This window comes from Cucurbita moschata, unplaced genomic scaffold (genome assembly GCF_002738365.1).
Source record: "Cucurbita moschata cultivar Rifu unplaced genomic scaffold, Cmos_1.0 Cmo_Scf00011, whole genome shotgun sequence".
Lineage (NCBI taxonomy): Eukaryota > Viridiplantae > Streptophyta > Magnoliopsida > Cucurbitales > Cucurbitaceae > Cucurbita > Cucurbita moschata.
Window position 1 is genome coordinate 1,944,800 of NW_019268527.1, and position 25,512 is coordinate 1,970,311.

General features: G+C 36.9%; 6 protein-coding genes across 9 annotated transcripts; 4 read left to right on the forward strand and 2 right to left on the reverse strand.

The window, feature by feature from the left end:
* Positions 1–480: 480 nt before the first annotated feature.
* Positions 481–4,183, forward strand: LOC111449460 (protein-tyrosine-phosphatase MKP1-like). The gene is made up of 3 exons (XM_023089355.1): positions 481–718; positions 762–3,331; positions 3,778–4,183. Exons 2-3 carry the CDS (start codon positions 953–955, stop codon positions 3,877–3,879), a joined length of 2,481 nt encoding a protein of 826 aa, XP_022945123.1. The 5' UTR covers positions 481–718; positions 762–952; the 3' UTR covers positions 3,880–4,183.
* Positions 3,959–9,833, reverse strand: LOC111449461 (coilin-like). Of its 2 annotated transcripts, XR_002711623.1 has the most exons (14): positions 9,452–9,833; positions 9,111–9,175; positions 8,837–9,022; positions 8,016–8,255; positions 7,420–7,486; positions 6,778–6,847; positions 6,373–6,504; positions 6,145–6,188; positions 5,853–6,065; positions 5,504–5,575; positions 5,269–5,418; positions 4,864–5,020; positions 4,221–4,776; positions 3,959–4,051 (listed from the first exon to the last, which is right to left on the reverse strand). XR_002711623.1 is itself a non-coding variant. In XM_023089356.1 (13 exons), the coding sequence occupies exons 1-13, from the start codon at positions 9,632–9,634 to the stop codon at positions 4,550–4,552; spliced, it is 1,803 nt and encodes a 600-aa protein (XP_022945124.1). In that variant the 5' UTR covers positions 9,635–9,832; the 3' UTR covers positions 4,160–4,549. The 2 variants fall into 2 exon arrangements, 1 of the variants encoding a protein (XP_022945124.1); XM_023089356.1 differs by lacking the exon at positions 3,959–4,051 and having other exon boundaries at positions 4,160–4,776; positions 6,373–6,502; positions 6,779–6,847; positions 9,452–9,832.
* A 1,175-nt stretch (positions 9,834–11,008) lies between these two features.
* On the reverse strand, positions 11,009–12,940 carry LOC111449463. Its single transcript, XM_023089362.1, has 2 exons — positions 12,568–12,940; positions 11,009–11,385 (listed from the first exon to the last, which is right to left on the reverse strand). The coding sequence occupies exons 1-2, from the start codon at positions 12,876–12,878 to the stop codon at positions 11,376–11,378; spliced, it is 321 nt and encodes a 106-aa protein (XP_022945130.1). The 5' UTR covers positions 12,879–12,940; the 3' UTR covers positions 11,009–11,375.
* Positions 12,941–14,441: 1,501 nt separating this feature from the next.
* On the forward strand, positions 14,442–19,153 carry LOC111449775 (protein PECTIC ARABINOGALACTAN SYNTHESIS-RELATED). Its single transcript, XM_023089813.1, has 11 exons — positions 14,442–14,872; positions 15,289–15,339; positions 15,411–15,501; positions 15,609–15,685; positions 15,781–15,869; positions 16,501–16,620; positions 17,067–17,183; positions 17,281–17,424; positions 17,497–17,620; positions 17,747–17,938; positions 18,325–19,153. Exons 1-11 carry the CDS (start codon positions 14,579–14,581, stop codon positions 18,682–18,684), a joined length of 1,659 nt encoding a protein of 552 aa, XP_022945581.1. The 5' UTR covers positions 14,442–14,578; the 3' UTR covers positions 18,685–19,153.
* A 1,201-nt stretch (positions 19,154–20,354) lies between these two features.
* LOC111449778 (sufE-like protein 2, chloroplastic) lies at positions 20,355–21,343 on the forward strand. 2 transcript variants are annotated; one of them, XM_023089817.1, is made up of 2 exons: positions 20,355–20,503; positions 20,829–21,343. In XM_023089817.1, exon 2 carries the CDS (start codon positions 20,833–20,835, stop codon positions 21,280–21,282), a length of 450 nt encoding a protein of 149 aa, XP_022945585.1. In that variant the 5' UTR covers positions 20,355–20,503; positions 20,829–20,832; the 3' UTR covers positions 21,283–21,343. The 2 variants fall into 2 exon arrangements, with proteins under 2 accessions (XP_022945585.1, XP_022945584.1); XM_023089816.1 differs by having other exon boundaries at positions 20,355–21,343.
* A 2,144-nt stretch (positions 21,344–23,487) lies between these two features.
* On the forward strand, positions 23,488–25,460 carry LOC111450014 (GDSL esterase/lipase At3g26430-like). 2 transcript variants are annotated; one of them, XM_023090143.1, is made up of 6 exons: positions 23,488–23,775; positions 23,856–24,068; positions 24,159–24,331; positions 24,541–24,811; positions 24,894–25,159; positions 25,204–25,460. In XM_023090143.1, the coding sequence occupies exons 1-5, from the start codon at positions 23,544–23,546 to the stop codon at positions 25,151–25,153; spliced, it is 1,149 nt and encodes a 382-aa protein (XP_022945911.1). In that variant the 5' UTR covers positions 23,488–23,543; the 3' UTR covers positions 25,154–25,159; positions 25,204–25,460. The 2 variants fall into 2 exon arrangements, with proteins under 2 accessions (XP_022945911.1, XP_022945910.1); XM_023090142.1 differs by having other exon boundaries at positions 24,894–25,460.
* The last annotated feature ends 52 nt before the right edge of the window (positions 25,461–25,512 follow it).

Sequence of the window (25,512 nt, forward strand, 5' to 3'; positions counted from 1 at the left end):
GGGTACTTTTTTGAAGATGACGTGTGAAATGCTATTAATTATTTTTAATTTTAATTTTAATTTTTAATTTTTGTTATTTTAAAATACAATTTAGCATAAAGATATTTCTTCGTGCAAAAATAGTAGACTTTATACAAACGTCTTGTTACATTAATATTCACGAAAATTAGGTATTTATATAAGGAATAGTTTCTTTAAAATTATTTTTTTAAAATTAAATAATTTAATTCAAATTATACAAAAATAAGAAAAAGTAGAGATATTAAATTACCAACCTTGTTTTTTTCTGTCAAAGCAACCGTCAAGTAGAGGTTGGTAAACAATCTTGACCACCATCTAGAATCTGCCACGTGTAGGGGTCAAAAAGGGAAACCTGAAGAGCCGGGTAAACATAGCGTAGCTCCATCCCATATTGAATTTCTTGATTAATAGTTTTTTTTTTTTTTTTTAATTTTATATAAATAAATAAAAACAATAATAAATGGCATCACAAGACTTGACATGCATGCATTGTCTGACCATCCAACACCGACGTGGCGGTTTGACTCTCTCTCTCTCTACTCTCTTTCTCTCTCTACAAAGCCAAAGCAATTTCTCTTGCCATTGGCTTGGTCCAATTTGTGCTTCTAAGACGTCAATTTCTGGTTTTGTTTGCTCTAAGTGTCAAAGCTCTGCAACTTTTCTATTCGAAGTCCCCCAAGGTTTTTAGATTCTTCAAGTAAGTCATCCAATTGTCTGTTTGATTTTCAATTATTGTCCAGGAATTGCTGGTAGTGGAATTTGATGAACTGGGTCGAATCTTGATTTTGTTTCTCTCCATCTGACTATCTGGGCAGCGAATTCAACAGTTCTAGAGATTGAAAGTGGGCGATTGTTCTTGTTCTGTACCTAATTTCTCTAGGAATAAGCCTCAAATGGATACGAGTTAAGTGGGTAGTATAGAGTTTTTGAGATGGATGAAAAGAGGGTGGCCGGTTGTACTCGTAACGCGTTTTTCCGGTCGGTTTCGTGGTCGGAACGGTCACCGTCGAAGCCCCGTGATAATCGGAGCTTAGTGTCGAATAGTAATAAAGCTCGGTTATGTTTGCCGCCGCTGCAGCCGCTTTCGATCAGTCGCCGGAGTGTTGAGGAGTGGCCACCGGCGGGTTGTGATGATCTTGGTGTTTGGCCAAACCCAGAAACTCCGAGAGAGGTTGTTGATGATAAGGCTGTGAGGGAATTTGAGTTTAAGAAGGATAAACTTGCGTATTTTGATAAGAAATGCTCGAAAATTCTTGATCATGTGTATTTAGGGAGTGATTCTGTGGCTAAGAATCGAGAGGTTTTGAGGCAGAATGGGATCACTCATGTGTTGAATTGTGTTGGGTTTGTGTGTCCTGAGTATTTCAAGGGTGAATTCGTTTACAAAACTCTTTGGTTGCAAGATACTCCTTCAGAGGATATTACTAGCATTCTCTATGATGTATTTGATTACATTGAAGATGTTTGTGAGCTCGGTGGTCGGGTTTTCGTGCATTGTTTTCAAGGAGTGTCTCGGTCGACTTCTCTTGTAATAGCGTACCTTATGTGGAAGGAAGGTCGGAGCTTTCAGGATGCTTTTCAATCGGTAAAGGCTGCTCGAGGGGTGGCTAATCCGAACTTGGGGTTTGCTTGTCAATTATTGCAGTGCCAGAAGCGGATTCATGCCCTGCCTGCTAGCCCGGATTCGACTTTGAGGATGTATAGGATGGCTCCTCATTCATCTTATGATCCACTTCATCTTGTACCTAAGATGTTGAACACTCCGACTGTCCAAGGGCTTGATTCTCGTGGGGCATTTGTCGTGCACGTTCCTTTGGCTATCTATGTCTGGGAGGGGGAGAAGTGCGACTCTGTGATGTTGAACTCGGCTAAGGCAGCAGCGTCGCAGATCATTCGATACGAAAAGGCAAGAGGCCCTATCCTTAGCATCAAAGAAGGTGATGAACCATTGGGATTTTGGAAAGCTTTGATGGATGGCCAAAATTTGGCTGATAATTCCAAAGGGCAAGTTCGGAAGGTTGAGGAGTATAATCCAGATTTCGAAATTTTTCACAGGGCGATTTCGGATGGGGTTGTTCCACCTTTCGATATATCTAATACCGATTCAGAAAATTACCTTCCCGTTAGAGAAAATGGGTGGGACACGACCAAAAGCAAGATCGAAAACGAAACTACAGAAGATATTGTGACATTCTTTTCAGAATTGGATTGTGATACTAAAGGAGCATTTGATGATATGGACATGATGACTGCAAATATTGATGAAGATCCAAATGAACCTGTTTCATCAATTGACCTTGCATCTCCACCACTTTCACCCACAGCCTATTTGTGTGACTCACCTGAATCTTTTGACTGTTTTCCAGCTCGTAGCTTGGATCCGGAAATAGAAGATTCTAAGGTGAGCTCGATCCCAGACGATCCTTTATCGTTACCGATTCATCCTCTGGGATCACCCGATTCATTTTCGAGTTTTCAAGGAAGGACTAGTCCAAAGTTTGGCACCAAATCCCCTTCACTCTCTCCTTCTACATCTGATAACTCGAGTTCATTTACCTTTTCACCATCATCGTCTAATTGGTCCGACTTATCGTATATGTCTTCTCAGCAACCATCACCGTCCGACGTGGATTCAGTACATCCAGCTGTTAAAAACTCTTCCATCATAGATAATTTTTGTTTAAACCACAAAGAAACTCATCCTATCTTTGTAGAGTCCTTTCCCTCTTACCCCATTTTAAGGACAGGAAACACGAATTTGACATCAAGAGGAGCCTCCCCTTCAATTGCAGAGCGTCGAGGGAGTCATCCTCCACCTGGGATGTTGCTGCCCTCCATTGAAGAAGCCTGCAAGGTTCAGAGGAAAATAGTTCGGTCATCATCGTTTTCTTTGCTCACCTTAGACGACGATGCATTGGAGATAGCAGGGTGCAGCCAATCCAATAATAAAAGCAGTACTAAAGATCTAAATTTGGACATAGATAGATTTGAGGCTTGCACTGAATTAGAATACAAGTTTGCAGAAGCAGAAACGGCAATCTTTTACCAGTGGCCTTCAATGAATACAGTGGAGATCAATCAATTTGGGAATCTCAATTCTAGATCAGTGTATATATTGTTTGCACCAGATAAAAATTTGGATTCAAACGGCTACAACAACTTATTTATCTGGCTGGGGAGTGAAGTTTTGCATAAAAACGACGACGGTCAACGAATGAGCGACGACAATGAAGATGGACATCTTCACTGGGAGATGATCGGACGTATATTCATTAACAATAAGGGAATTCCTAGAGATACGAAAATACAGGTACGTAAACAATTATTCAGAAGTTCTTTTCTCATAGAGAAAATAGTGTGCTCAACATGCTAGACTGAGTAGCTAATGGGAGACAATCTTTTATGTTATTTCTGAGAGGAAAATGTTTTCCTAGAAACAGAGGATCTCAAAAGTGTATATTCCATGCTTATAGTAAATTTCTAATGACACCTCCTTTCTCTGTTTTATTTGCTAGTAAAGCAAGTCCATCTACTTGCATAACTCACAATAGAAGGCAACTTGGAGGGTGACACCTAAAACCTCTACATGACTTGCTAAATATTGGGATATCTATACTAGTAGCCATATCATTCAACATAAGCTTAGTAGATTAATCGTCATTTTAACGCTCAAATTCCATGTTTTGAACAGTTTTATTGATGTTATTTTGAAAGGATGTACCTTAGCTCATTTTGTGGAGTATCCTATGTGTGCAGATAATAAGAGAAGGTGAGGAGCCAGAGAAGTTCCTTGCACATATAAGCCATTCATTACCTCAAAAAACAGAATGTGTTGATCTGTGGTCGGTGAAGACTTGATGGACTGTAGCGGAAGGCCTTCCAAAAGGTAAAACTGGCATCCACGGCAGAACTGATGTGAGCTGCTTGTGAGATGTATATATATACGTAGAGAATCCAATCCTCCAGAGATCATGTATAGAAAAAAACGCCATCAATAGTCTGAGTTTTACAGAGTAATCAGTGATTTCACCTGCTTTTGAAGAAAGTAGAAGTTAGATTAAAAAATTCAATTAGACTTGCGATTAGTTCCCTTTGTTGTCGAGGGAAAATTTCAGATGCTATTTTTTTAAACACTGAATAAGATAAATTTCTAATTAGATTATTTAAATAATTTCACGAGATATAAATGTTGGAGCTACCGAAATTCCCATGCATTTATAATTTGAGAGAGATGCTTTCCATTGTGACAAAACTACAGATAACATCCTTGGAAGCTCCATCATCAACAGCTTATATAGATTTGGCAGTGCAGGACGTCTAGTTGGTCTGGCATGCAATCCTATTGTCACCTAATTCCAACCAAAAAATGCCATAACCGAAGTTCACTAACGAGTCTGAGCTTGACGGTAGAAGGCAGCACCTATCACAGTAAATTAGCACCAACAGATTCCAAACTATACAAGAGCGTGTCTTCTGACTTCTGAGCAGCAAAAATACAGGGACAATGTTTGGACCCAGAAGATTTTTCTTAGATTTCGTTACGAGCTCTTAATAGAGCCACTGTTGGACCAAGGGCGCTGCCTCTGAGTGCCCTACAGGACCTTGACCTTTTTCCTGAACTTTCTTCTTGATTCCTACCATCTGGCCTCCTTCCTGAACTTTCTTCTCGATTCCAACCATCATTCTTAGTAAGTTCAGCTTTCTTTGCACTCAGAGCCTCGCTGATTTCATCCCACGCAGTTACTTTTCCATTACCTGAAGACCAATTATAAAATAAGCCCATTAAACGTAACCAGCTCCCAGTAAACTAATCCTACTATGGCTACAAACTATAATGGATACCTTGTTTAGTGTCGTTGGCAATTCCAATGCTATGGGCGAATATGGAACTTTCTGCACTTTGTTTAGCAGAAGTGTTTTCCTGGTTAACCATAGTTTTTGAAGAATCCAAGCTTCCTTGCCTGATAAGCCGAAGATCAACAAGAGAGGCAAAATCTATCTGTTGAAGTCCTCTATTTGTCAGTTCGTTGTAATCAAGGATAAGCAACAGATTAGGCATGTATGTGTATCAATTAGTAGTTCCTATAGATAACTATAATATTGCTTACAAAGAAATCAGGTGAACATAAACTATAGTCCGGTAGTTCATGTATATAATATATATATAAAATAACTTCACTATGTGACAAATTGGAGAGAAAAAATGATTTGGATGATGGCAAACCAAAGACTGCTTGGCACTAATACCTTTAAAGAGCCATTTTCACCATATGGGGTTGAATCTAAGTGTAATGCAGAATCCTCGTCCATCTCCTTTTTAACAGGTAATGGGTATTCTGGAACTGGATTTAGCATAATTCGATTGGATTCAGTGTCGTACCATGATACTTTACCAGCCTGAAACAAGAAAAAGAAATAGAATAACATACAGGCTGTGGAAATAGGGAATCTGACAGGAAATTTCAGTGAAGACGAATTTTACTCGGAAGGAGGAAATCTCAGGTGTCCAGGTTGATGATAACTCAATCAAACGATATGCAACTACATCACCTTTCTGCAATAAGGAAAACACAAATTATATATAGAATAAAATTTAATAATTAATACCATAACTACATAGGTAACACCTGTTGCTGCCTCTATAAAATTCTATATAAACTTTGTGACTTATGAAATTGGCCCTAAAGAAAAAGTTAAAGACTTGGGAAATGATAAACATTTAATTTGATGGAAACTGTTAACATGACTTGATCCTTCCACTTTGCAAGCCATTCATGCCCAACTAAAAACGTAATAAAGCAAGCAGATGAATCAAACTGTGGAAGCCAAACCTGAGGCAAGCCACTGCACGGTCCAAGTTCATCAAAATTTATGGGACCAACTACAGGTGCTGAAGTTGTATGTTGCTCAGCTTCAGTAGTAGGCAACTGAAGAGGTTCGTCTGTACGATTGTTAGAATTGTTCCTATTCAAAGATGAAGTTTTCTCTTTGCCCCATTTCTGACCCTTCTTCTTGTTGGTTATGCCATTCCAGTGTAATGTCTCCTAAAGCATAACAAAACAATAATAATTGGCTAATGTGAACATCAAGAGGCGGCATAAGACAATGGAACAGTATGGATACCATAGGGAAGTGGCTTGGTTGTTTTTCAGTCCGATCCGCAGCCACTGTAATGATATAAGAGAAACCGGGGAATTCATAATTGTGAGATCCATATTGTAAAAATATAAAATCAAACAAATACAACGGGCAAGCCTGTGCAAGACACTTTCCCACCCCTTTTGAGCCTCAGAAAATACTGTTCCCACCAATGCACAAGCACACTGTCTAAATAGAAAGAAATCATCAGACCTTTTCCAACTGGCTCAAAGCGAATGTGTCCTGGCTTAACTACCACAGGAATAGTGTCATCATCCATATCAGCATCATTATTCTGACTAGGTTTTTGATCAACACTTGTTTTCAATAACAGCTGCTGTTGCTGCAAAAATAAAGGAATCAGGTGACCACACCTCAATACAATTATGAGCATATTTGCCAATGCAAATTCTAACTTTACACGAGCATATTTGTCAGTTCAGGACATACACACTGAAATATATGTATAATGAGACCTAGTAGAACTTTGGCTTTTCACATTCAAAATGATAAAATAAAGAATTGACACATGGTAGAAATTTGAAGTAAAGATGGAATTTTACCCCCATGACAAAATACAATAAACAATGAAAAACTACCATTTACAGCGTCAATATACCTCATTTTGAGCTCTTTCCCTCAACCAATGTCTTTTTGCCTTTTTTCGACGAGTACTTCTACTAGGACCCTGACAAGAAAATAAAAGAACACAAGAAAGTACATGATTGAAAATTCAACAACCAAAATAGAATAAATGATAAGACAATTGAATCTTAATACTAAGTTTCTGAAAGAATTCAAAATCCTTGGATGGATCTAGTTACAAAATATTTCATCTTTCTGTTGCCAAATTCCAACAAGAGGAAATAACAAAGTCAAAATTCTCTTTTCAATCTCTTCATTCGTCCTAGAGTCGTACCTTGATAGCAAAAAAAGAAAAAAAAAAAAAAAGAAAGAAAGAAAGAAAGAAAGAAAGAAAAAGTAAAGCCAGTCAAAGAAACAATATTCTAAATTCTCGTCCAATCAAAATGTATCAGATCTGATATATTTACAAGCACAGCAGTAAAATTATCATAATAGCAGGTGTAATACTGAAGTATAACAAAGGCAAATTACAGACAATCATTGCATACCGAACAAATTATAATGAACAAGTGCAATCAAAAACAGAATTGAAAATAGTGAAAACTACTAATAGATAATCACGATTTCTTATAGCTATAATGATGATAGTAATAATAAATTCCCATGAATAAAAACCTTTTGAGTTTCACCAGCTTTGTCGGTCAACTCAATATGTTTCCCGCCAACTCCAATCTGATCAATCCTAAACAACCACGAGTTGTAAGACATTTTTCTAAAAAACCAGGCAGATGAAAAATAAATCAGTTCAACGTTATTGTAAAAAATAAAAATAAAAATAAAAAAAGAGGTCCAAACGTTTTAAGTGTGTTACATTATCTGTAAGACAAATCTGTTAGGCCACAGATTGTGGCTGTTAATCAGAGAAGGGACAAGAGAGACATTTCAGACTCAACGGGTTAGCATGGGTCAAGTTTTTTGAGAGTGAGAATTTGCTGGGGGACCACTGAGATGGGAGCAGGGGCGGGGGGGTGCGGATGTGGTCAGTGAGTAGTATTTAACCTTCAGTCTCGTTTATTTTCGTTTTATGCATTTTAAGAATTTCCTAGAGAGAGGAAGGAGAGATTACCGACCCTCCTCAATTGGCCTGGGAGGTTTTGCGTTGCCATAGGTCAGAAGTATCTTATGTTAATCAATACAATTAGGCATCAATGTGAAAAGAAAAAAAAAATTGAAAGTTCATTGCCATAATATAATAAAGCTGCAGGAACCACCTCTTTGCAGTCCCAGTTGACTTAATAATATTGTTGTTTCTTCCATCAATATCAATGTTGCTGGATGTATCCGATTCAGATGCACTAGAACTGCTGGATGAATCATTTTTGCTGCCTATGATCTTTTGTGAGAGGTCAGACTTCAGATGATTTCTTTCTTCATGCATTTCATTAGCGTAATGAACATCCGCTATGATGGTTGGAAATTCTTCACTGGGGAAAGAATTATTTTTCTTCCTCCTATAATTTCAAAATTAGAAATAAGGACCAGAATACATAAACTGATTACAAAAACTATAAGCCTTAAGGATTAATCGGAGTTAACTCGAGTAAATATATCAGTTCTAATAATTCATCTATAAGCACAGCAGGAGAAAAGGAGTTAGACAACAAAGTATAACACTTCAGTTATGAAGAAAATGGAACACGAGAGTTGTAAAAAAAAAACATCAAAGCATGGAAGTAATGCTAGAAAGGATAATAACTCAACAGCCATTTATAGTAGGAGCATCAAGCTGACCAAGTACCCATCTTCTAAGCCAGACAAAATGTAACACCCTAGATTCACCGCTAGCAGATATTGTCCTCTTTGGACTTTCCCTTTCGGACTTTCCCTCAAGGCTTTAAAACGTGTTTGTTAGGGGAAGGTTTCCACACCCTTATAAAGGGTTTTTTGTTCTCCTCCCCAACCAATGTGGGACATCTCACAAAATATACGCTAGATAATCATATTTTCTCTCAGTGTTGTTAAAAGAAAACCCAATTTCTAAGTCTCCAACAGGCATAAGAAATATCAGAGTTGATACAGGCACTATACATACTTCGTGTTGCGAATTATCTTCGAAGCTTTTCTTTTCTTAGACACTTTTTTTTCAACTGGGGCAGCTTTCACCGGCAAAGGAGCTCTAAGTTCATCTTCCTCTGATTCACTCTCCCTGAATTCCTCAGTTTTGGTCAATTTGTTACCAACACTGAGACAGATTGCCTTAATTTTTTTCTTCTTCACTCTGGTCAACAAAGAAACTTGTAATTACCACTAAAAGAGAGCATAAAAGCAATTGAAAATACACAAACAAATGTCACTCACAAACCAACCTGACAATGTCTTTATCCTTTAAGATACCAACCGACTCAAACGGAGGTAACACAAAGCCATCCATCTACCAGAAAAACAAAATTATGGCAATTTGCCGCCATTATGAAGAGTGAAAACAATGAAAAGTAAAATCAGATAAGAATGAGGGGAAACTCATTCCTTCCCCAGCCCAAATGTTCGTTTCTACAAGCAATTGAAACTTTCAACAGTAAACTTCTAAAGACAATTCATTATGCCAATGCTACACTACTACAAGCAAATTCAATAGCAGATACTTCCAGGACCTTCATCCACAAACAATCGTTCAGTAAGGTAATCCAATCAAAGCAAGAGATCTTACAGAAAGAATGAGACCGTTGGGGCAAGCATCGTGAAGACGAAAAACCGAAAGGATGTAGGAGGAGAGGTCGGAAATAGTTCGGAAATGAGGTTTAACGACAATCCAGCTCCGGCTCAATCCCGAGAGCGACGCCGTCAATAGGTCCTTGTGTTTGAACAAAACTCGCAGTCTCACAACCTCCATTAAGCACGAGTGAGAGAAACAATGGCGGCGAACAGCGAAGAACTGGAAACTGGAACAATGGGGTTCGGAGTTCGGAATTTGTTAAACCCCTTTGCGGATGTCAGCCCCTCGTCAGTCGTCACGCGGCCACAGGCGGTCGTAAAAGGTTCAGCCGCTGTACAATGTCCCTCGCTCCCGCCGCACCATGGGCGTCAAAATTTCCGGAACCGGCCCATATTGAATAAGTTGGGTGGTTCGGTTTTGTAAATTAAATTTAATTATTTAAGAAATAGTTTTAAATTTCTTTAATATATAATATCGTTGAAGATAAAAAAAACTATAGGTTAAATGTATAATTTGGCCATCTAATATGTTTAGCTTAATTTTGTATCTAATAAAGTTTATAATAAATCTGTAATTTTTTAAAAATTTATAATGTCATCAACAATTCGATAAAGAATTAAAAGTTTTAGAATATATAAGTTAATTTTAAAGTTAAAAAATAATAGGCTATTAAATAATTTTAAGAAACAAAATTAAAAATTCATAAACTAGATTAGAAATTTAATCGATATAACATTCATCTATTGATGGGTGTTAATGGATCGTGAGCCAATTTATTTTTGTTAAATTAAAAAATTTATTAATATAAAATAGTATAAAAACGATGGTACAAAATTTATAACAAAAAAAAAACATGCGCATAAATTAAACAATTACCTAAATCAATATTTAGTTGGAAACTACAACTAATGTTATGATCTATGAATATACGAAACACATATTGAACAATTAGAATGTAATTTCTAAATTAGCAACCGAACACAAATGTGAAAACATGAAATAAACTTGATTCCCTTGTTTACAAATTTCACGAACCGAATGGAGCTCGATTTGAGACAAACGTTAAATTTGGTTGAGTACTTCACGAAAGGATTGAGATTAGTACTCAACACTTTCATATTACCATGATCAAAGCTAAAACAGCAAAGTGGACCTCTCAACAACAACCTCTTCATATTCATGTGTTAGGATCAAACAACAAAGTGGACCTCTCAAGGAACAACAACCTCTTCATACTCATGCTCATGTGTTAAGATCGCACAACAATGCACACTCGATCTAGATTAACACAAAGAACTGGACAGAGAAAATACAGAAAATATAGAAAGTACATTTTCAAACCTCTATATATGTATGGTTTAGCTTACCATATAAGTACATTTTCAAACCAATATATATATATATATATATAGTTTAGCTTACCAGATATAGCTTTTTACTCTGTATACCTATTTACTAGAGCTAATTTACTTTAGATGTCAACTAAACTATAAATAAGAAATAAGCATAAATAAGCAGCAAGCTCCTGACCATCACTGACAATGAGATAGATAGGAACAAGTTGAGTGCCTGCAGGGTTGCCATTTCTATAATTTACTTCAAACTGAAGGGTTCTACAGAATCCAAGTAAATTGCATGGAATGGAAGATGAACAAGGAGGAAGACAGAGAAATTTAAGGATCCATTACATAGCAGGCAGCTAAATTGATCAAATAAGAAATAACACAATGATAAACAGCTTATTGGAGCCTTCCAGATGAGTGAAGGAACTTGAATTCTACTTGTTGAAAGGCAGTGGGAGTTTAAGAAGAGATTCAAAGAAAGAGATTAGTAACTATTGAGCTCGTGTCCAAAGAGCAAGATGCATGTGAATTCTATACTGCAGAGCCCTCTTTTCCACCTACCTATTGTCACGAGCTCACAGACCCCTGCAACATATCGTATGATAAATTTGGAGTTAGAAGAAAGATACAAAGAAATCATACGGAAAGAAAAGAAAAGATCACGTCGTTACAATCATTTCCTCGTTTAATTCAATCAATGTAAGATCCCACATCGGTTGGAGAGGGAAACGAAGCATTCTTTATAAGGATGTGAAAGCCTCTTCCTAGGAGATGCGTTTTAAAAACCTTGAGGGAAAGTCTGAAAATGAAAGCCCAAAGAGGACAATATTTGCTAGCGATAGGCTTGGGCTGTTACAAATGGTATCAAAGCCAGACACCGGACGGTGTGCTAGCGAGAACGCTGAGCCTCGAAGGGGAGTGGACTCCGGGCGGTGTGCCAGCAAGGATGCTAGACCCCAAAGGAGGTGGATTGTGAGATTCCACATCAATTGGAGAAGGAAACGAGTGCCAGCGAGGACGTTGGGCCTCTAAGGGACAGGTAGATTGTGAGGGGAAACTCGAAAGGAAAAATCCAGAGAGGACAATATCTGCTAGCGGTGGGCTTGGGCCGTCATAATCAAACTCATTTTTCCTACTTTCATGGAAATAATGCATATTTTTCTGTTCAAGTTTTGTCCAGATCGTTATCTCCTCTTGACTTGAGGAAATAAGAAGCTGTTGCAGATCTAAAAGATGCTAGAAATCTCTGGCTCAATTCTCTTTAACCTAAGGATCTAAATATCCTAACATATAACCATTGAAGCTTGGCGTAAATGCAATGCATTTGCTATGTATTATGATATGTGACCATCAAAGGATTTCCTGGATGGACGATTATCACTAATATCACCAATTTTACCGACCCAACAATTTGCATAAAGAATTTTATTAGGGATACATGTTCAGCAAATCTTTCCTTCAGCATTTTGACTCTACTCTAGAACACATATCTTGTGCTGGCAATACAGTTGTTCATTGCTGATGATTTGGGCAGGAATTCTAATTTTCTTACAGTTCTACGGGCAGAAACTTGTTGCATTTGATTGTACTAAGAAATGTAAAAAAGATCGGTATTCTTTTTGCTAACAATAAGCAAGCAACAAATAGACAAAGCCAAAAGATCCATGCACAATTCATTCAAACACATACATGCTTAGATTACTCAATAGCTTATTGTTGAACGAAGATATTTACGGTAGAAATGATTTCCGAAGGATCTACAAATACCTGACTTTCTTGATAAGAATGGCTTTAAGCTTGCGAGCAAGGTCCTGTGATCGAATTTTGCGCTCCAAATTCTTTCGGGCCAAAACTCGCTTCTCGGAGTTCTTGATGTGGTGAGTCTGCTCGCGCTTAATCAGGCGCTCGATTCCGCTCGATCGCATCTTCCTTTGCAAGAATGTTATTGCCCGTTCAAGATTCCCGTTCAGTACCTTCACTCGGATCCCCCTCCATTGCTGCTGGTAGCAATGTAGCGAGGCAGTGGCGTGAATCGAAGACCTGATGGAGCACGATATGTTCCGCGCCAACGAGTTCATTTCTAGGTTTAGCCACTCAGTTCGTCGTTCTTACAAACCCCACTTTCCAGTTTCATCTAACATTAAAATAATAATAATAATAATAATAATAATAAATAAAACATTATAATAAATTTAAAAATATTTTATAAAAAAAATATAATATATTATCTAATTTTTAAAAATTCAAATTTCAATATTTCAAAATAGTCACAAATGTAATAACATAAATGATTTCTTCTTCTGAGATTTTAGTGTGTGAGTTCTTTTGTATCGTGAGTAGTCTGTGACTCTACAAGTCTTATGCGAAAGAGTTTGTTTGATATTCTTGAGGTATAGTCAACACGATGGGTGATTTCCAAATCATTGGAGGAATCAAGAAACTCAACAACAACTACGATAGTATTCTACTGAGTGTCCGTATTCTTTTCTCGATTGGTTTTAACAAAGAGCGCAAGTGTTTCCCATAAAGAGTTGTGTTCAACAATCTGGTATCAGAGCCATGAAAATCTCTCTTTGCTCCTTCTTTCCTTTACTGATTAAACGACAATTTATTGTAGATTCAATGGACATCTCTACCACTACTGTGTTCTAAACACGCTCAGAAAAATAGAATATTGACTCTACCAGCAAAACTTATACAAAAATACACTGAAATGCATCTTATTGTCGGCTAACCTTAAAAGTCTCTTGTCGTGTCTGATACGTTTATTTGGTCTCAATTAAATCACGATGACTACTACATGAATAAGATGTAAACGATAATGATTTGTAGCATGCTTGTCTTATAAGTGATAATTAAATGGGCTAAACCGAATAACTACTTACAAACATCTGTGCTTTCTTTTAAAACCAACTGAGCTCCTTACTAGATCCAATTTCTTCTGAACTCCTCTTACAATAAGAGAAATTATGAATGACATAGAAATCAGAGTCAAACGGGTTAAAACACACCAGCACACTTGCCCTCACCCGTGCATCAAACCACTCACTTGTGTCAACCACACACGTGCCCAAACATACTTCTCTTCAACCTCCAATCCTTTGACAAATTTGAAAAATTCCCTTTTTATCCTCGAACTCGTTCTCTTCTTATAATCCTCGATTCAATTTGATTCATTCACTAAAATTGATGAGCTTGTCAATATGAATTCATTACGTAACTTTCTATTATCGCTCCCACAAGGGTGTTCTTGACTTTCTTCCTTCAAATCAATTCCACCACGAAAATTTTTAATAATACCCTTAAACTAAAAAAAATTAAAATTTTTTTAAAAAATACAAACAAAATAAATATTTTTTAACTTTTAAAAATGTTTTGAAATGTATCTATTTTTAATTTTTTATATAAATTTAATTATATTATTGAAATTAAAAAAATTACGAATATTTTTTTAGATAATATATATATATTATTAATTTAGTTAAGAATATATTGCTAAAAATATAATTTTTGGGCAAAAACAAAGAGTAAAACTAATTCTAGATCCCAGGAGTGATGGTACTCCAAATACGAAATGACAATAATACCCCGAAGTCAAAAGGGTAATTTCACATTTATCGTTTCAGGGTCGAGGTCTTGTTGATCCGACTGATATCCACGATTTCACCTGGACCTTGGAAATCCTTCCTCAGGAAACAGGGACACGAACCGATACGAAGTGAAGCTCCACGAGATCGAAGCAACTGACTGAACAATTCTGGCTACTCCGAAGCGAGCCATGGTTGAGCTCAGGCACTCGACCTCGCTTGGGAACAGAGCCACTTCCTCGCCAATGAAGCGGGACGAAGATTCATCCCCTTTAGTCCCCGACCGCCAGTCTGAAGACGATGACGATCGTGATCGCCATTCGATCCGTGATCGCTATTACTCCAGGCTTAGTTTTCAATCGCTATGCCCTTACTTTGGCGACGATGCTAGGGTTTCTCCGTATAACTCCAGGATCTCACTCTTCTTTGTGTTTCTAGTAGTCGCTGGTGGTTTGATCGCTGTTTTCTCGATTATTAAACGTTTGGTCAGTTCGCCATTAACTCTTTGCCTTACGTTTATTGCTGGATTTTGATTTAATTATTTCTCGTTCCTTTCGTAGTAGGCATTCCGTGAGGATTTATGATTTGTTATCTGATTCGTAGTAGCAATTATGTGATTGATAATGAGGAGAAGGAATGCCATTTCTCCCTTTTCCATTAGATTTTAGGGGGGGAATCCACTGCATTTTCTACTTATTACGATGCCTGAATGAGCTAACGAATTTCCTGGTGTTAGATTTAAGAAGCTCGATTGAAATGTGTGAATGATTGCAGATGTTCTGGTGCTAGATTTAAAATGTTCAATTGGAATGTGCAAATAGTTGAACAGTTTTCTTTTTTGTTCCTGAACTGTTCAAGTAGTTGCTGATGGACATTATTGAATTTCTTTCTTTTATTGTAGAATTCCCCGTACTTGTGTGAAAAAGAGGGCATTACTCTTCATTGTCCACCGGTAAGTTCTTGAGAGATTTCTTCTTTTTATCTATTTCTTCATTTTCTAAACAAATGGATTCGCTGCTTTAGGTTAAGGAACGCCCTTCACTCTGGGAGAATCCTTATTCAGCCACCACATCTTGGAAGCCTTGTGCCGAGCTTCGTGATTCTGAAATCATAGGTAACCTTGGTTTATTTTGGGAATATATATACTGTATTCTTTCTACTTTAGCTCTCCCTTTCTTCTTGTACCCTTCAAATGCTTTGAAAGGTTTTGGATTTTGACAGATCTTCCACCTGAAAATGAAACAAATGGCTATATATTCATCCATGCTGAAGGCGGTCTCAATCAGCAGAGAATTGCTGTGAGATATCTTCCTGCCAAACTTCAATGTTATTGATGAAGACGCTTTTTTCTTGCTCTTTTTTCAATTTAACTTCATCCTTTTCTTGCTTGCAGATATGCAATGCGGTTGCTGTGGCTAAAATACTAAATGCAACACTTATTTTGCCAGTTTTAAAGCAAGATCAGATCTGGAAGGACCAAACGTAAGATATGTACTTTTATCAACCATTTACATCCTCAGTGTCTGCATATGAAAATAGAGCTGCTTGAATGCTCTTTTGCTGTTTTTGTCTAATATCTGTACGATGATTGTTTGTCTTAAGTTGCTTAACTCTTAATGCTTAATCATAAATGTAGAACCGATTATCATTGTTGTGATTGTTTGAAAATCATGAACCAAATGAAGCCCTTTGATCAATGTGGCATATATTCTGCCAACCCATCGAGTCATTATAACCACCCTAAGTCGATGTATCTTGGGTTTGCTGCTTGAGAAGTTTTAAGCTTTTTTATTGTTCTACCTATATCAAGCTTTATTTGCCTGACCAAAAATTACAATTTTAGTGATGTGGATGCCTAAGGTTGTAATGTTTATTGTCAGAAAAAGGTTAGGATGTTAAAGAGCTTATAGAAGTCTAGAAAACTTAGAGGACCTTACTATTGAACTGTGGCTTTGCGGTTGATTGTTGAAACTAGTTTCTGCTAGTTATTCATCTGTGTTCTTTACGGTCCAGTTCCTCGACTCCTCTTAGATAAACTGATTAAAATTTTTAGTACACGTGTTTGAAATTTTCATCTTTTGTGTTCTTTCACAATATTATGAAAACAATGCAGGAAATTTGAGGACATTTTTGATGTAGATCATTTCATTAATTACCTGAAGAATGATGTGCAAATTGTTCGTGATATTCCTGATTGGTTTACGGACAAATCAGAGCTATTTACAAGTATAAGGTTCGTCAGTTTGTTCCAATATGCAGCTGGTTTTTCTAGTTTGATTTTTTTTATAGCTTTTGTTAGCTGCACGCAGAATTGAGAGGATTATAGACAACTTTTAATTTATTTCCTTCCATGAAAATATGTTTAAAAATCAGTCAATTCTTTTATTTTGTATGAGCTTTTGTTTATTGAAAAATAAACGAAGGATAGGAAATTACTTAGCAAAGAATTCCAATACAACATGGAGATGCTTCCCAGAGCCTTAGCTTCCTATACATTCCCTTCCATTCCCACTCAAATTTAGTTCCTTGGGGAGATCCTTTTTCCCCTTTCCCCACCCCCCAAGAACTGGCTAAATGCACGGCTGTGGTGGAAAAAGTTGCTCACATATTTTACTTTGATCCCTTCTTGGAAGAAGTAACTTGTAATTGTCATTGATTCTTGGATAAAGTTTATTGCAGACGGACAGTCAAGAACATCCCGAAGTATGCACCAGCACAATTTTACATTGACAATGTACTTCCTCGAATCAAAGAGAAGAAGATAATGGCGCTAAAACCTTTTGTTGATCGGCTTGGGTAATTTGTTAACAAATTTATCTTTGTTTATCTGGGATACCCACTTTTCATGCATGAAATTTCTATCAAATCAATATTCATGGCATTCTGGTCTCAGGTATGACAACGTTCCTTCAGAAATCAACAGGCTAAGGTGCAGAGTAAACTATCACGCTCTTAAATTTCTTCCTGACATAGAGCACATGGCTGATGTATTAGCTTCAAGGATGAGAAGTCGCACAAACAGCTCAAATCCATACATGTAAGTATGGTTATATCTGGAATGTTTCTATAATTATGCATTGAACTCTTGGGTAATGCAATCTGTCTACAGGGCTCTTCATCTGAGGTTTGAGAAAGGAATGGTTGGACTGTCATTTTGTGACTTTGTGGGGACAAGAGAGGAGAAAGTCAAAATGGCAGAATATAGGAAAAAAGAATGGCCACGTAGATATAAGGTGACCTAGAAAGTAATTTGTTTTTCCTTATATATATTCAATGGTGACTAAATATGGAAAAGAGAAAATCATTCATTCAACTTCAACATCAACATCTGTCATTGATTTGCATTATTTGGTTTGCAGAATGGTTCCCACCTGTGGCAACTGGCCCTGCAGAAAAGAAAGGAAGGACGGTGCCCTCTTGAGCCTGGAGAAGTAGCCGTAATTCTTAGAGCAATGGGCTATCCAAAGGAAACTCAAATCTATGTTGCATCCGGACAGGTGTATGGCGGACAGAATAGGATGGCACCACTAAGGAACATGTTCCCAAATCTGGTAAACCATCTTTGACCTCTTTGAAACTTCACTTTTCAATAGAGAAATTCGAGGACTTGCAAAACCATTTCATGTTTCACCACTGCTTAAAATATTTAACTTTAGTAGACGAATGACAGAATGATCGATACCAAGAGTACGAAAATTATATAAAAATAGAGAATCTTTACGTGTTCGCTATCTTTGCCAACGAATTTCTGTAACTTCAATGATTTTCTAAAATATGTCTGAACATGAAATCTTTCCTTTCCATTGACATCAACATTCAACATTCAACTTGTTAATGGTTAGGAACCCGGACTTCTTTCATGTTCTTTAGCTTCAAAATCAAACCACACAATCCTTTTCTTGCCCTCTTTTGACATTTTCATTCCGAGTACCGACAGGTGACGAAGGAAGAGTTAGCTACCAAGGAGGAGTTGGATAGCTTCAGAAAGCACGTCACAAGCTTAGCAGCACTGGACTTCTTAGTCTGCTTGAAGTCGGATGTGTTTGTGATGACCCATGGAGGTAACTTCGCTAAACTGATAATTGGGGCACGCAGATATTTGGGCCACCGTCTAAAATCCATAAAACCAGACAAAGGGCTAATGTCAAAATCCTTTGGAGACCCATACATGGGGTGGGCCCCTTTCGTAGAGGATGTGGTTGTGACCCACCAAACCCGTACTGGATTACCGGAAGAGACCTTTCCCAACTATGACCTATGGGAGAATCCCCTCACCCCATGCATGTGCAGAGCTTAATCAAAACACGTGGGATTTGAACCCCCGATTGTTTTGGAGAATCTCCTTCCTTTCATCAATATCCCATTTATTTCTTTTTGAAAATGGTGTGGCTATTGGTGAAATGGGAGATTGAATAGAATAGTTACTGCCCCCTCGGAGCACACCACACCAATCTTTGTGGATCTGTTTTTTTGTATCCTTAACGAGAGAAAGAACTAAGTTTGATGAGCAGTTTTGTGCCCTAAGAAGGAGTATGGACGGTTTTGTACCTGAAATGTCCAAGGTATCCGGTACGTATAAGCAGCTCCTGGGATGAATTATATGAACTGCCCCAACCCCATGAACCATTTAACTTTCTTCTTTTTCTTCTTCTGTTTGTAGCTCGATTTGATTTCGTTCTTAGTAAATATGTTGATTAACGTCATTGCTCACATCTTATACAATAGCAATTTCAAATTTGTCTACTAGGAAGAATGTTTTTCGATTATAGAATTTGACCCATGGCGTGTTATGTCTTCAGTTATGATGCCAAAGTTGGACGTTTATAACGTGAAGGCTCCCTCAGACTGTGGCATTTAGACCCGTCTAGTTAACTTTCAATTTTGTGTCTTATAGTTATAAGTCTGAACTCTTAATGTTGTTTAGTAGGTCTTTTTCATATTCTAACATTTTTTTTTAAATTAAAACTATTAGACCTAAGTTTGAACTTTTAATTTAAAATATATTTATTAGTTTTTATGAATATTAGAAGAAATAAATGGGTAGGTTATGAAGTCACTTAATATTCCATTTTCACATAAGTTATAAAGTTTATGCCATATTTATTTATCATTAGTTCAAATTCAATATTGGAAAAGTATGAGATAAAAACAAAGGGAAAGTCTATTAAGGTATCCTTATTGTATCAATAATTATTTGATATGAAACTAAATATGGAATGCTGAGTTTTCAAAAGACCAGCTCATTCAAATAAAATAAATAAATTAAAAAAGATCTAACTTTCTTTTCGAGGCCATTTAAAAAAAAAAATTAAATTAAAAAATTAGTTTATAATATATATATAGATATATTTTAATTTTCCATTCACTAAATTCATAATATAATTAAAAAAAAAAAAAACAAAGATACCTCTAAACTTTATTTAAAAAATACTCTTAATTTTCGTGTCAATAATAAGCTTAAGCTTTTAATAAAACGTGTCAATAATAAGCTTAAGCTTTTAATAAAAGTTTAAAAAATACCCTTTAATTTTAAATATGCAAAAATATTTTTACAGTTATTTAAAAAATACCAAAAAATATCTTTGAATTTTTTTAAATTATTTTTTAAAAACTTCACAAATACATTTAAACTTTTTAAAAAACTTTTAACAAACAAAATTGTTAGTACAACGTTTAAAAAATATTTACAAACTTTTAAAAACCTTTATAATTTTTTTTTTTAAAAAATAGACATATAAGTAGAACTTTTTTTAAAAGGTTAAATTATTGCTTTAAAATTTTATAATTATTTTAAAAATATAATACTAACATTTTTTTTTTTTTTAAATTAAAAAGGTGTTAATGAGAGTAATTTTCTTATTTAATTTTAAAATTTTTGTTTAAACAAAATATAAAATTTAGAAATATTTTTATTAATTTAACTAACCATTTATTTTTCAATTTTATAAAGACTTGTAATTCGTTTCTCCAACAAAATAATCGCCCACTGTTTTCTTCTTCCTCCTTCTCCCATGGCGCCAACCCATACCATATCGATCCTCATAACCCGCGTAAACGCAGAGACGGCTGTAGATTGACCATCTCTAATCGACAGCTCGTTCTATCGATTCTTTCCGGTAACGAAATCTTTCTTCTTCTTCCTCTTGGAAATTTTTCTGTGCTGGTTTCTGTTTCAGGATTGTAGTTTCGATTTTCATCTTTTCTCTGTAACCTAACAACCATGAGTTCGATCACATCCTTTAGAAATGCTTCTCCGTACTATAACTGCTTCTCGAAATCATCGAAACGCTATAATCGTTCGAACATTGAGTATCAATCGAAACTCGTGATTGGGAATGTGAAATACTTCCGGTTCAAATCTCTGAAATGCATTCGATATTGTGATTCTGATTCTAATTCTGATTCAAGTTCCTCGATGATAATGCGATCTCAAAAACCTAGCGGAATGATACCTGAACTCGTCGCTGATAAACTTGAACGGCTTGTGAGTGAATTCGAGGCTCTTGAAAAGCCGATTGATCGAGTGAAGAAGCTTTTGCATTACGCTACGTTTCTGTCTCCAATGGATGAATCGGCTCGGGTTTCTGAAAACAGAGTCGCAGGATGTACGGTTGAGGTATGGTTGGAAGTGAAAATGGACGATAATGGAAGGATGAGATTCAAAGCGGACAGCGATTCTGAAATTACAAAAGGATTCTGTTCTTGCTTGATATGGATGCTGAACGGGGCGGAGGCTTCGGAGGTTTTGGCAGTGAAGATTGAGGATTTGGCGGCCATGAATTTGGGGTCTCCGATCAAGGCGCAATCCAGAGTAAATACTTGGCAAAATGTGTTGATTAGTATGCAACAAAGAACCAGTGATTTAGTTTCAGAGAAAAATGGAGAATCGCCTTAGGAGTTCTTGTTCCTTCCCACTGCCATTAATGGCGAAGATTTTGGTATAGACAAGCAAGCAAGTAAATTGGTATAGACAAGCAAGCTTGATTATGTTTGTGGTCCAAATTTGGAAAGGTAATAGTTTCCCGTGACAATAATGGTAAAATTTGTTTAAGAAAAGGAATGTGGTCGGCAAAATAATAAAATCATGCACTTCAATGTGGTGTTTGTTCTTGTTCGAGGTGTGTTGCTTGTAGCTAGCATGCCTATATCATATCAAAACTTTTTTACTTACTCTCGTGTTGTATTACTTATTACATTTTTCTTTTGTCATCGCTTTGGCTCATGTTTTCAATATAATTGACTTTCAAAGTACTTTCTTCTAATAATTTTATCGCCTATGTTTTTAAGAATATTTTCTTTTAAAATGTGACTTGAGATTGACCATACGTCTGAATTGTCTATGAAATACGATTTTTCCTTGACTGATTTGTTTGTTGAGTTAGAACAAGTATTGCACAATCGTTGTCCTGTTGCAGAAAAAAGTGTCATTGTAATAAGTGGTATTAGAATTTGTTAGCTCATAGTCGCGTTAAAGAATGAAACGATGTCGGTGACAAAGCAGAGGCTAAATCGCAAGTTGAACGACACACTAAAATTGAATGTGAAATGTTGTTCCTTAAAAAAGTCCTCGACATAGTTCGTTTTCTGGAAGAACGAGTAGTAGAATTAAATAAATTAAAAATTTGGTGGAATTAGAGCTATGAGCACCCGTTTGGATGGGTTGCCAATCAAAAAACTAATATCTAGGCTTGACTCCCTAAAAAAAAAGAGCAACACGACCAAGTAGCTTAGAACACGGAGGTAGCACTGAGAGCTTTGTTGCACACATGGAAGAACATATTGGACAGCTAGATAAAAAAAGACCATGTTAAAGCTTTAAATAAATGTCATTATGGCAAAGATGACCGAAATGAATACTTGAGTAAACTTGACCATATAGGTCGTAGAAAATCAAATCCTAGGTCAACCCAAGTCAACAAACTGAAAATTTTGGAACTCAAGATCTTTAAAAGAAATGGGGATGCGAAGAAGCTCGAAATTTCGTCTTTAACGTTGAACAATACTTCAAAGCCACGAGGACCTATTCGGAAGAGCTCAAAGCTACCCTAGCCACAATGCATCTCATATATGATGTAAATGGTGACGTTTGAAGGTGACTAGCATGCAAAATGGGTAATGCACCATAAATACGTAGGAAGACCTCAAGAAAGAGTTGAGAACTTAGTTTTTTCTCGAGAATGTAGAATTTATAACGAGGTGAAAACTTCCCAAATTGAAACACAACAAAAGCATCAAGGACTATGTTAAGCAATTCTCGATCTTGATACTCGACATTAGAGATATGTTTGAGAAAGACACATGTTTTGCTTTGTCGAAGGATTGCAACCTTTGACGACTGAGCTGGCGGTCGGAAAGAGCCTACCAACTTTCAAAGGAAGAATACACCATCCCAACACTCTGTGAACAAACTAATGGGTTAGAGGAATGAAGAACCCAATAAACCAAATGGGCTTTTTCGGTCAAAAGTGCATCAACTTCTTGGGACATGTCACCAAACGTGGGCATATCCACATAGATGGTGATAAAATCAAGCTCGTCAAAGAAGGGAGAGTCCCCACCTCGGTGACCAAGGTGCAATCTGCCCAGGACTAGCCAACTATTATCGACTGCTTCATCGAAATATTTTCAAGACGAGCTACCCTACTAACAAAATTATTAAAGAATGCACAGCAATGTCTCCAATTAATTAGAAATTAAAGGACTCAACCGAAATAAAAACAAAATTTAAAGATTTGTATTTAATCCACCTAACTTTCGACTCATGCGGGTGAGTCTATTACTTTATAGAATCCAAAGATGCAATATTTATATTCAAGATTCGAGTTTCAATTATTTAAAAATGGAATTTTGTGAAGTCGTGGGTTTGATGTGACCTCGGAAGGACCAAATGTAACATGCTCGACACAAATATCAATGTCAACATAAGTCCAGATCATGATCATGACAAGAACTTCCTTCCAAATCAAACACAAATGAATGAATTTAATATAGAAATGGTAAAACCAAATTAAATACTTCAAATAATTAAATTTCTCCAAACAAAATTACCCATTGAAGCTTAAAAAAATCCCACAATAACATCTTATCTCCTTCTGTTCCTAAATAAAAACAGAACATCACCACTAACATTTTCAACTCTGTCTCTCTGTCTCTCCCATGGAGTCTCATTCCTTAATGTTTGCTGTCTTGGCACTGTCACTGGCTCCATGCTCTGTTCTGGCCCGAAAGCCCTGCAATTTCCCGGCCATTTTCAACTTCGGCGACTCCAATTCCGACACCGGCGGCCTCTCCGCCCTCTTATGGCAGGCCCCTCCACCCAATGGCATGTCCTATTTCCACGCCCCCGCCGGCCGGTACTGCGACGGCCGCCTCATCGTTGATTTCATGGGTATTTCTTTTCAACTGTTCTAAGATCTAATCATGAAATTTGGTCAATTTTAATGGGGTTTTGTGGTTCATTTCATTTAGCCAAAAGCTTTGGATTGCCTTATCTTAGCGCTTATCTCAATGCATTGGGAGCCAATTTCAGCCACGGAGCCAATTTCGCCACTGCTGCCTCAAGCATTATGCCACAAACCATACCTCTTATGCAGCCCGGTGGTGTTAGCCCCATTTCTCTTGATGTTCAATACAATGAATTCTATGACTTTCGTCGTAGATCCCAGACCGTTCGTAATCGACGTGAGTTCGTGTTTCTCCAAATGGGTCTGCTTAAATTTTGGCAAATTTTGATATCGATCACCATGTTTTATGTTTGAACTTCGTTGTCAGTTGGTGGTTTTTTTAAGCCGTTATTGCCGAAGGAAACGAGCTTCGATCGGGCACTATACACGTTTGATATTGGTCAGAACGATTTGACGAGTGGTTACTTCTCGAATATGACTGTCGAACAAGTTCGAGATTACATCCCTCAAGTGCTCCATCAGTTCTCTACCATTGTCAAGGTTAGTGCCATTTGTAGAATAAACTTGATTTAGTAGAATAAAACACCCGAGTAAGTTTGATAGAATTGTTAGTAGATTTAATAGCTTTACTTCTTTTACTTGTTTCGACATATTTCGATGTTGGATTAAATCTAACTTTTTACACCTTTTTTTATACCTATTTTTAACATGCTTGGTACGTTTTTATAAACAATTTTAATGTAATGCAGTGGGTGCACAGTCAAGGGGGAAGGTTCTTCTGGATCCATAACACAGGCCCAGTGGGGTGCCTTCCATATGTATTGAGTCGAATGCCCGTTTCACCCTCCGACTATGACCAATATGGATGTGCCATTCCTTTCAATGACTTGGCTCAAACTTTCAACCGCGGCCTGAAGAAAGCTGTGGTTGAGCTTCGCGCCGCTTTGCCCGATGCCGCACTTACATACGTCGATGTTTACTCTCTCAAATACGCTCTCGTTAGCCAACATAAAAAACATGGTATTTCGAGGAGATATTATTAAATTTATCATATTCATTTGGAAACTTTATGAGTTTAAACTGAGATGAAATTGAAATGTAGGGTTCGAGTTTCCATTGAGAACGTGTTGTGGGCATGGTGGAAAGTATAACTTTAATGTGAAGCTTGGATGTGGAGGAACGAAACGGGTGAACGGGAATGATGTTTTGATTGGAAAGGCTTGTAAGAAGCCAGAAGTGTATGTGAATTGGGATGGTATACATTATACGGAGGCAGCTAACAAATGGATCTTTAATCAGATCAAAACCGGTGCTTATTCTGATCCACCAATTCCTTTGGAGATGGCTTGTTACAGAGCCTAGTCTAACATAATCTAGTCCGATTATTGTAATGCTTTGCTTTCTAGATATAGGTCGGCTTCATGCATCTCGATGTTTGCCGGAGGTGCTTCTAAGGTATGCCCTTCCGGTGGGTTGTTCTTTTCTCTATCTTTTCCATCCAGTGCCCACATAGCGTCAGAAAATCTGCGTCTTCGATCTCTGTTCGCAATGCAATATATCAGTCTCTTTCTCTTGGCATTTGTTTTTAAGTGTTCATCACCCTTTTTCTCTCTATCTTTTTGGCCTTTTATGCTGACATGAGATATAAACTAGATCATCAAGTTCATTACATCATACAAACCTAGCTGCTCACGCTAAATTCATTATTCGACTGAGATGAA

Coding starts and splice junctions, on each gene's coding strand:
- LOC111450014 (XM_023090142.1), top strand. CDS start 23,544: ATGGAGTCTCATTCCTTAATGTTTGCTGTCTTGGCACTGTCACTGGCT. Junction 23,776..23,855: donor CCTCATCGTTGATTTCATGG/GTATTTCTTTTC, acceptor CATTTCATTTAG/CCAAAAGCTTTGGATTGCCT. Junction 24,812..24,893: donor TAGCCAACATAAAAAACATG/GTATTTCGAGGA, acceptor ATTGAAATGTAG/GGTTCGAGTTTCCATTGAGA.
- LOC111449460 (XM_023089355.1), top strand. CDS start 953: ATGGATGAAAAGAGGGTGGCCGGTTGTACTCGTAACGCGTTTTTCCGG. Junction 3,332..3,777: donor CTAGAGATACGAAAATACAG/GTACGTAAACAA, acceptor CTATGTGTGCAG/ATAATAAGAGAAGGTGAGGA.
- LOC111449461 (XM_023089356.1), bottom strand. CDS start 9,634: ATGGAGGTTGTGAGACTGCGAGTTTTGTTCAAACACAAGGACCTATTG. Junction 8,256..8,836: donor AAGATAATTCGCAACACGAA/GTATGTATAGTG, acceptor TTGAAATTATAG/GAGGAAGAAAAATAATTCTT. Junction 6,503..6,778: donor GGGAAAGAGCTCAAAATGAG/GTATATTGACGC, acceptor TTATTTTTGCAG/CAACAGCAGCTGTTATTGAA.
- LOC111449775 (XM_023089813.1), top strand. CDS start 14,579: ATGGTTGAGCTCAGGCACTCGACCTCGCTTGGGAACAGAGCCACTTCC. Junction 14,873..15,288: donor TCTCGATTATTAAACGTTTG/GTCAGTTCGCCA, acceptor CTTTTATTGTAG/AATTCCCCGTACTTGTGTGA. Junction 17,184..17,280: donor CCTTTTGTTGATCGGCTTGG/GTAATTTGTTAA, acceptor TTCTGGTCTCAG/GTATGACAACGTTCCTTCAG.
- LOC111449778 (XM_023089816.1), top strand. CDS start 20,608: ATGAGTTCGATCACATCCTTTAGAAATGCTTCTCCGTACTATAACTGC.
- LOC111449463 (XM_023089362.1), bottom strand. CDS start 12,878: ATGAACTCGTTGGCGCGGAACATATCGTGCTCCATCAGGTCTTCGATT.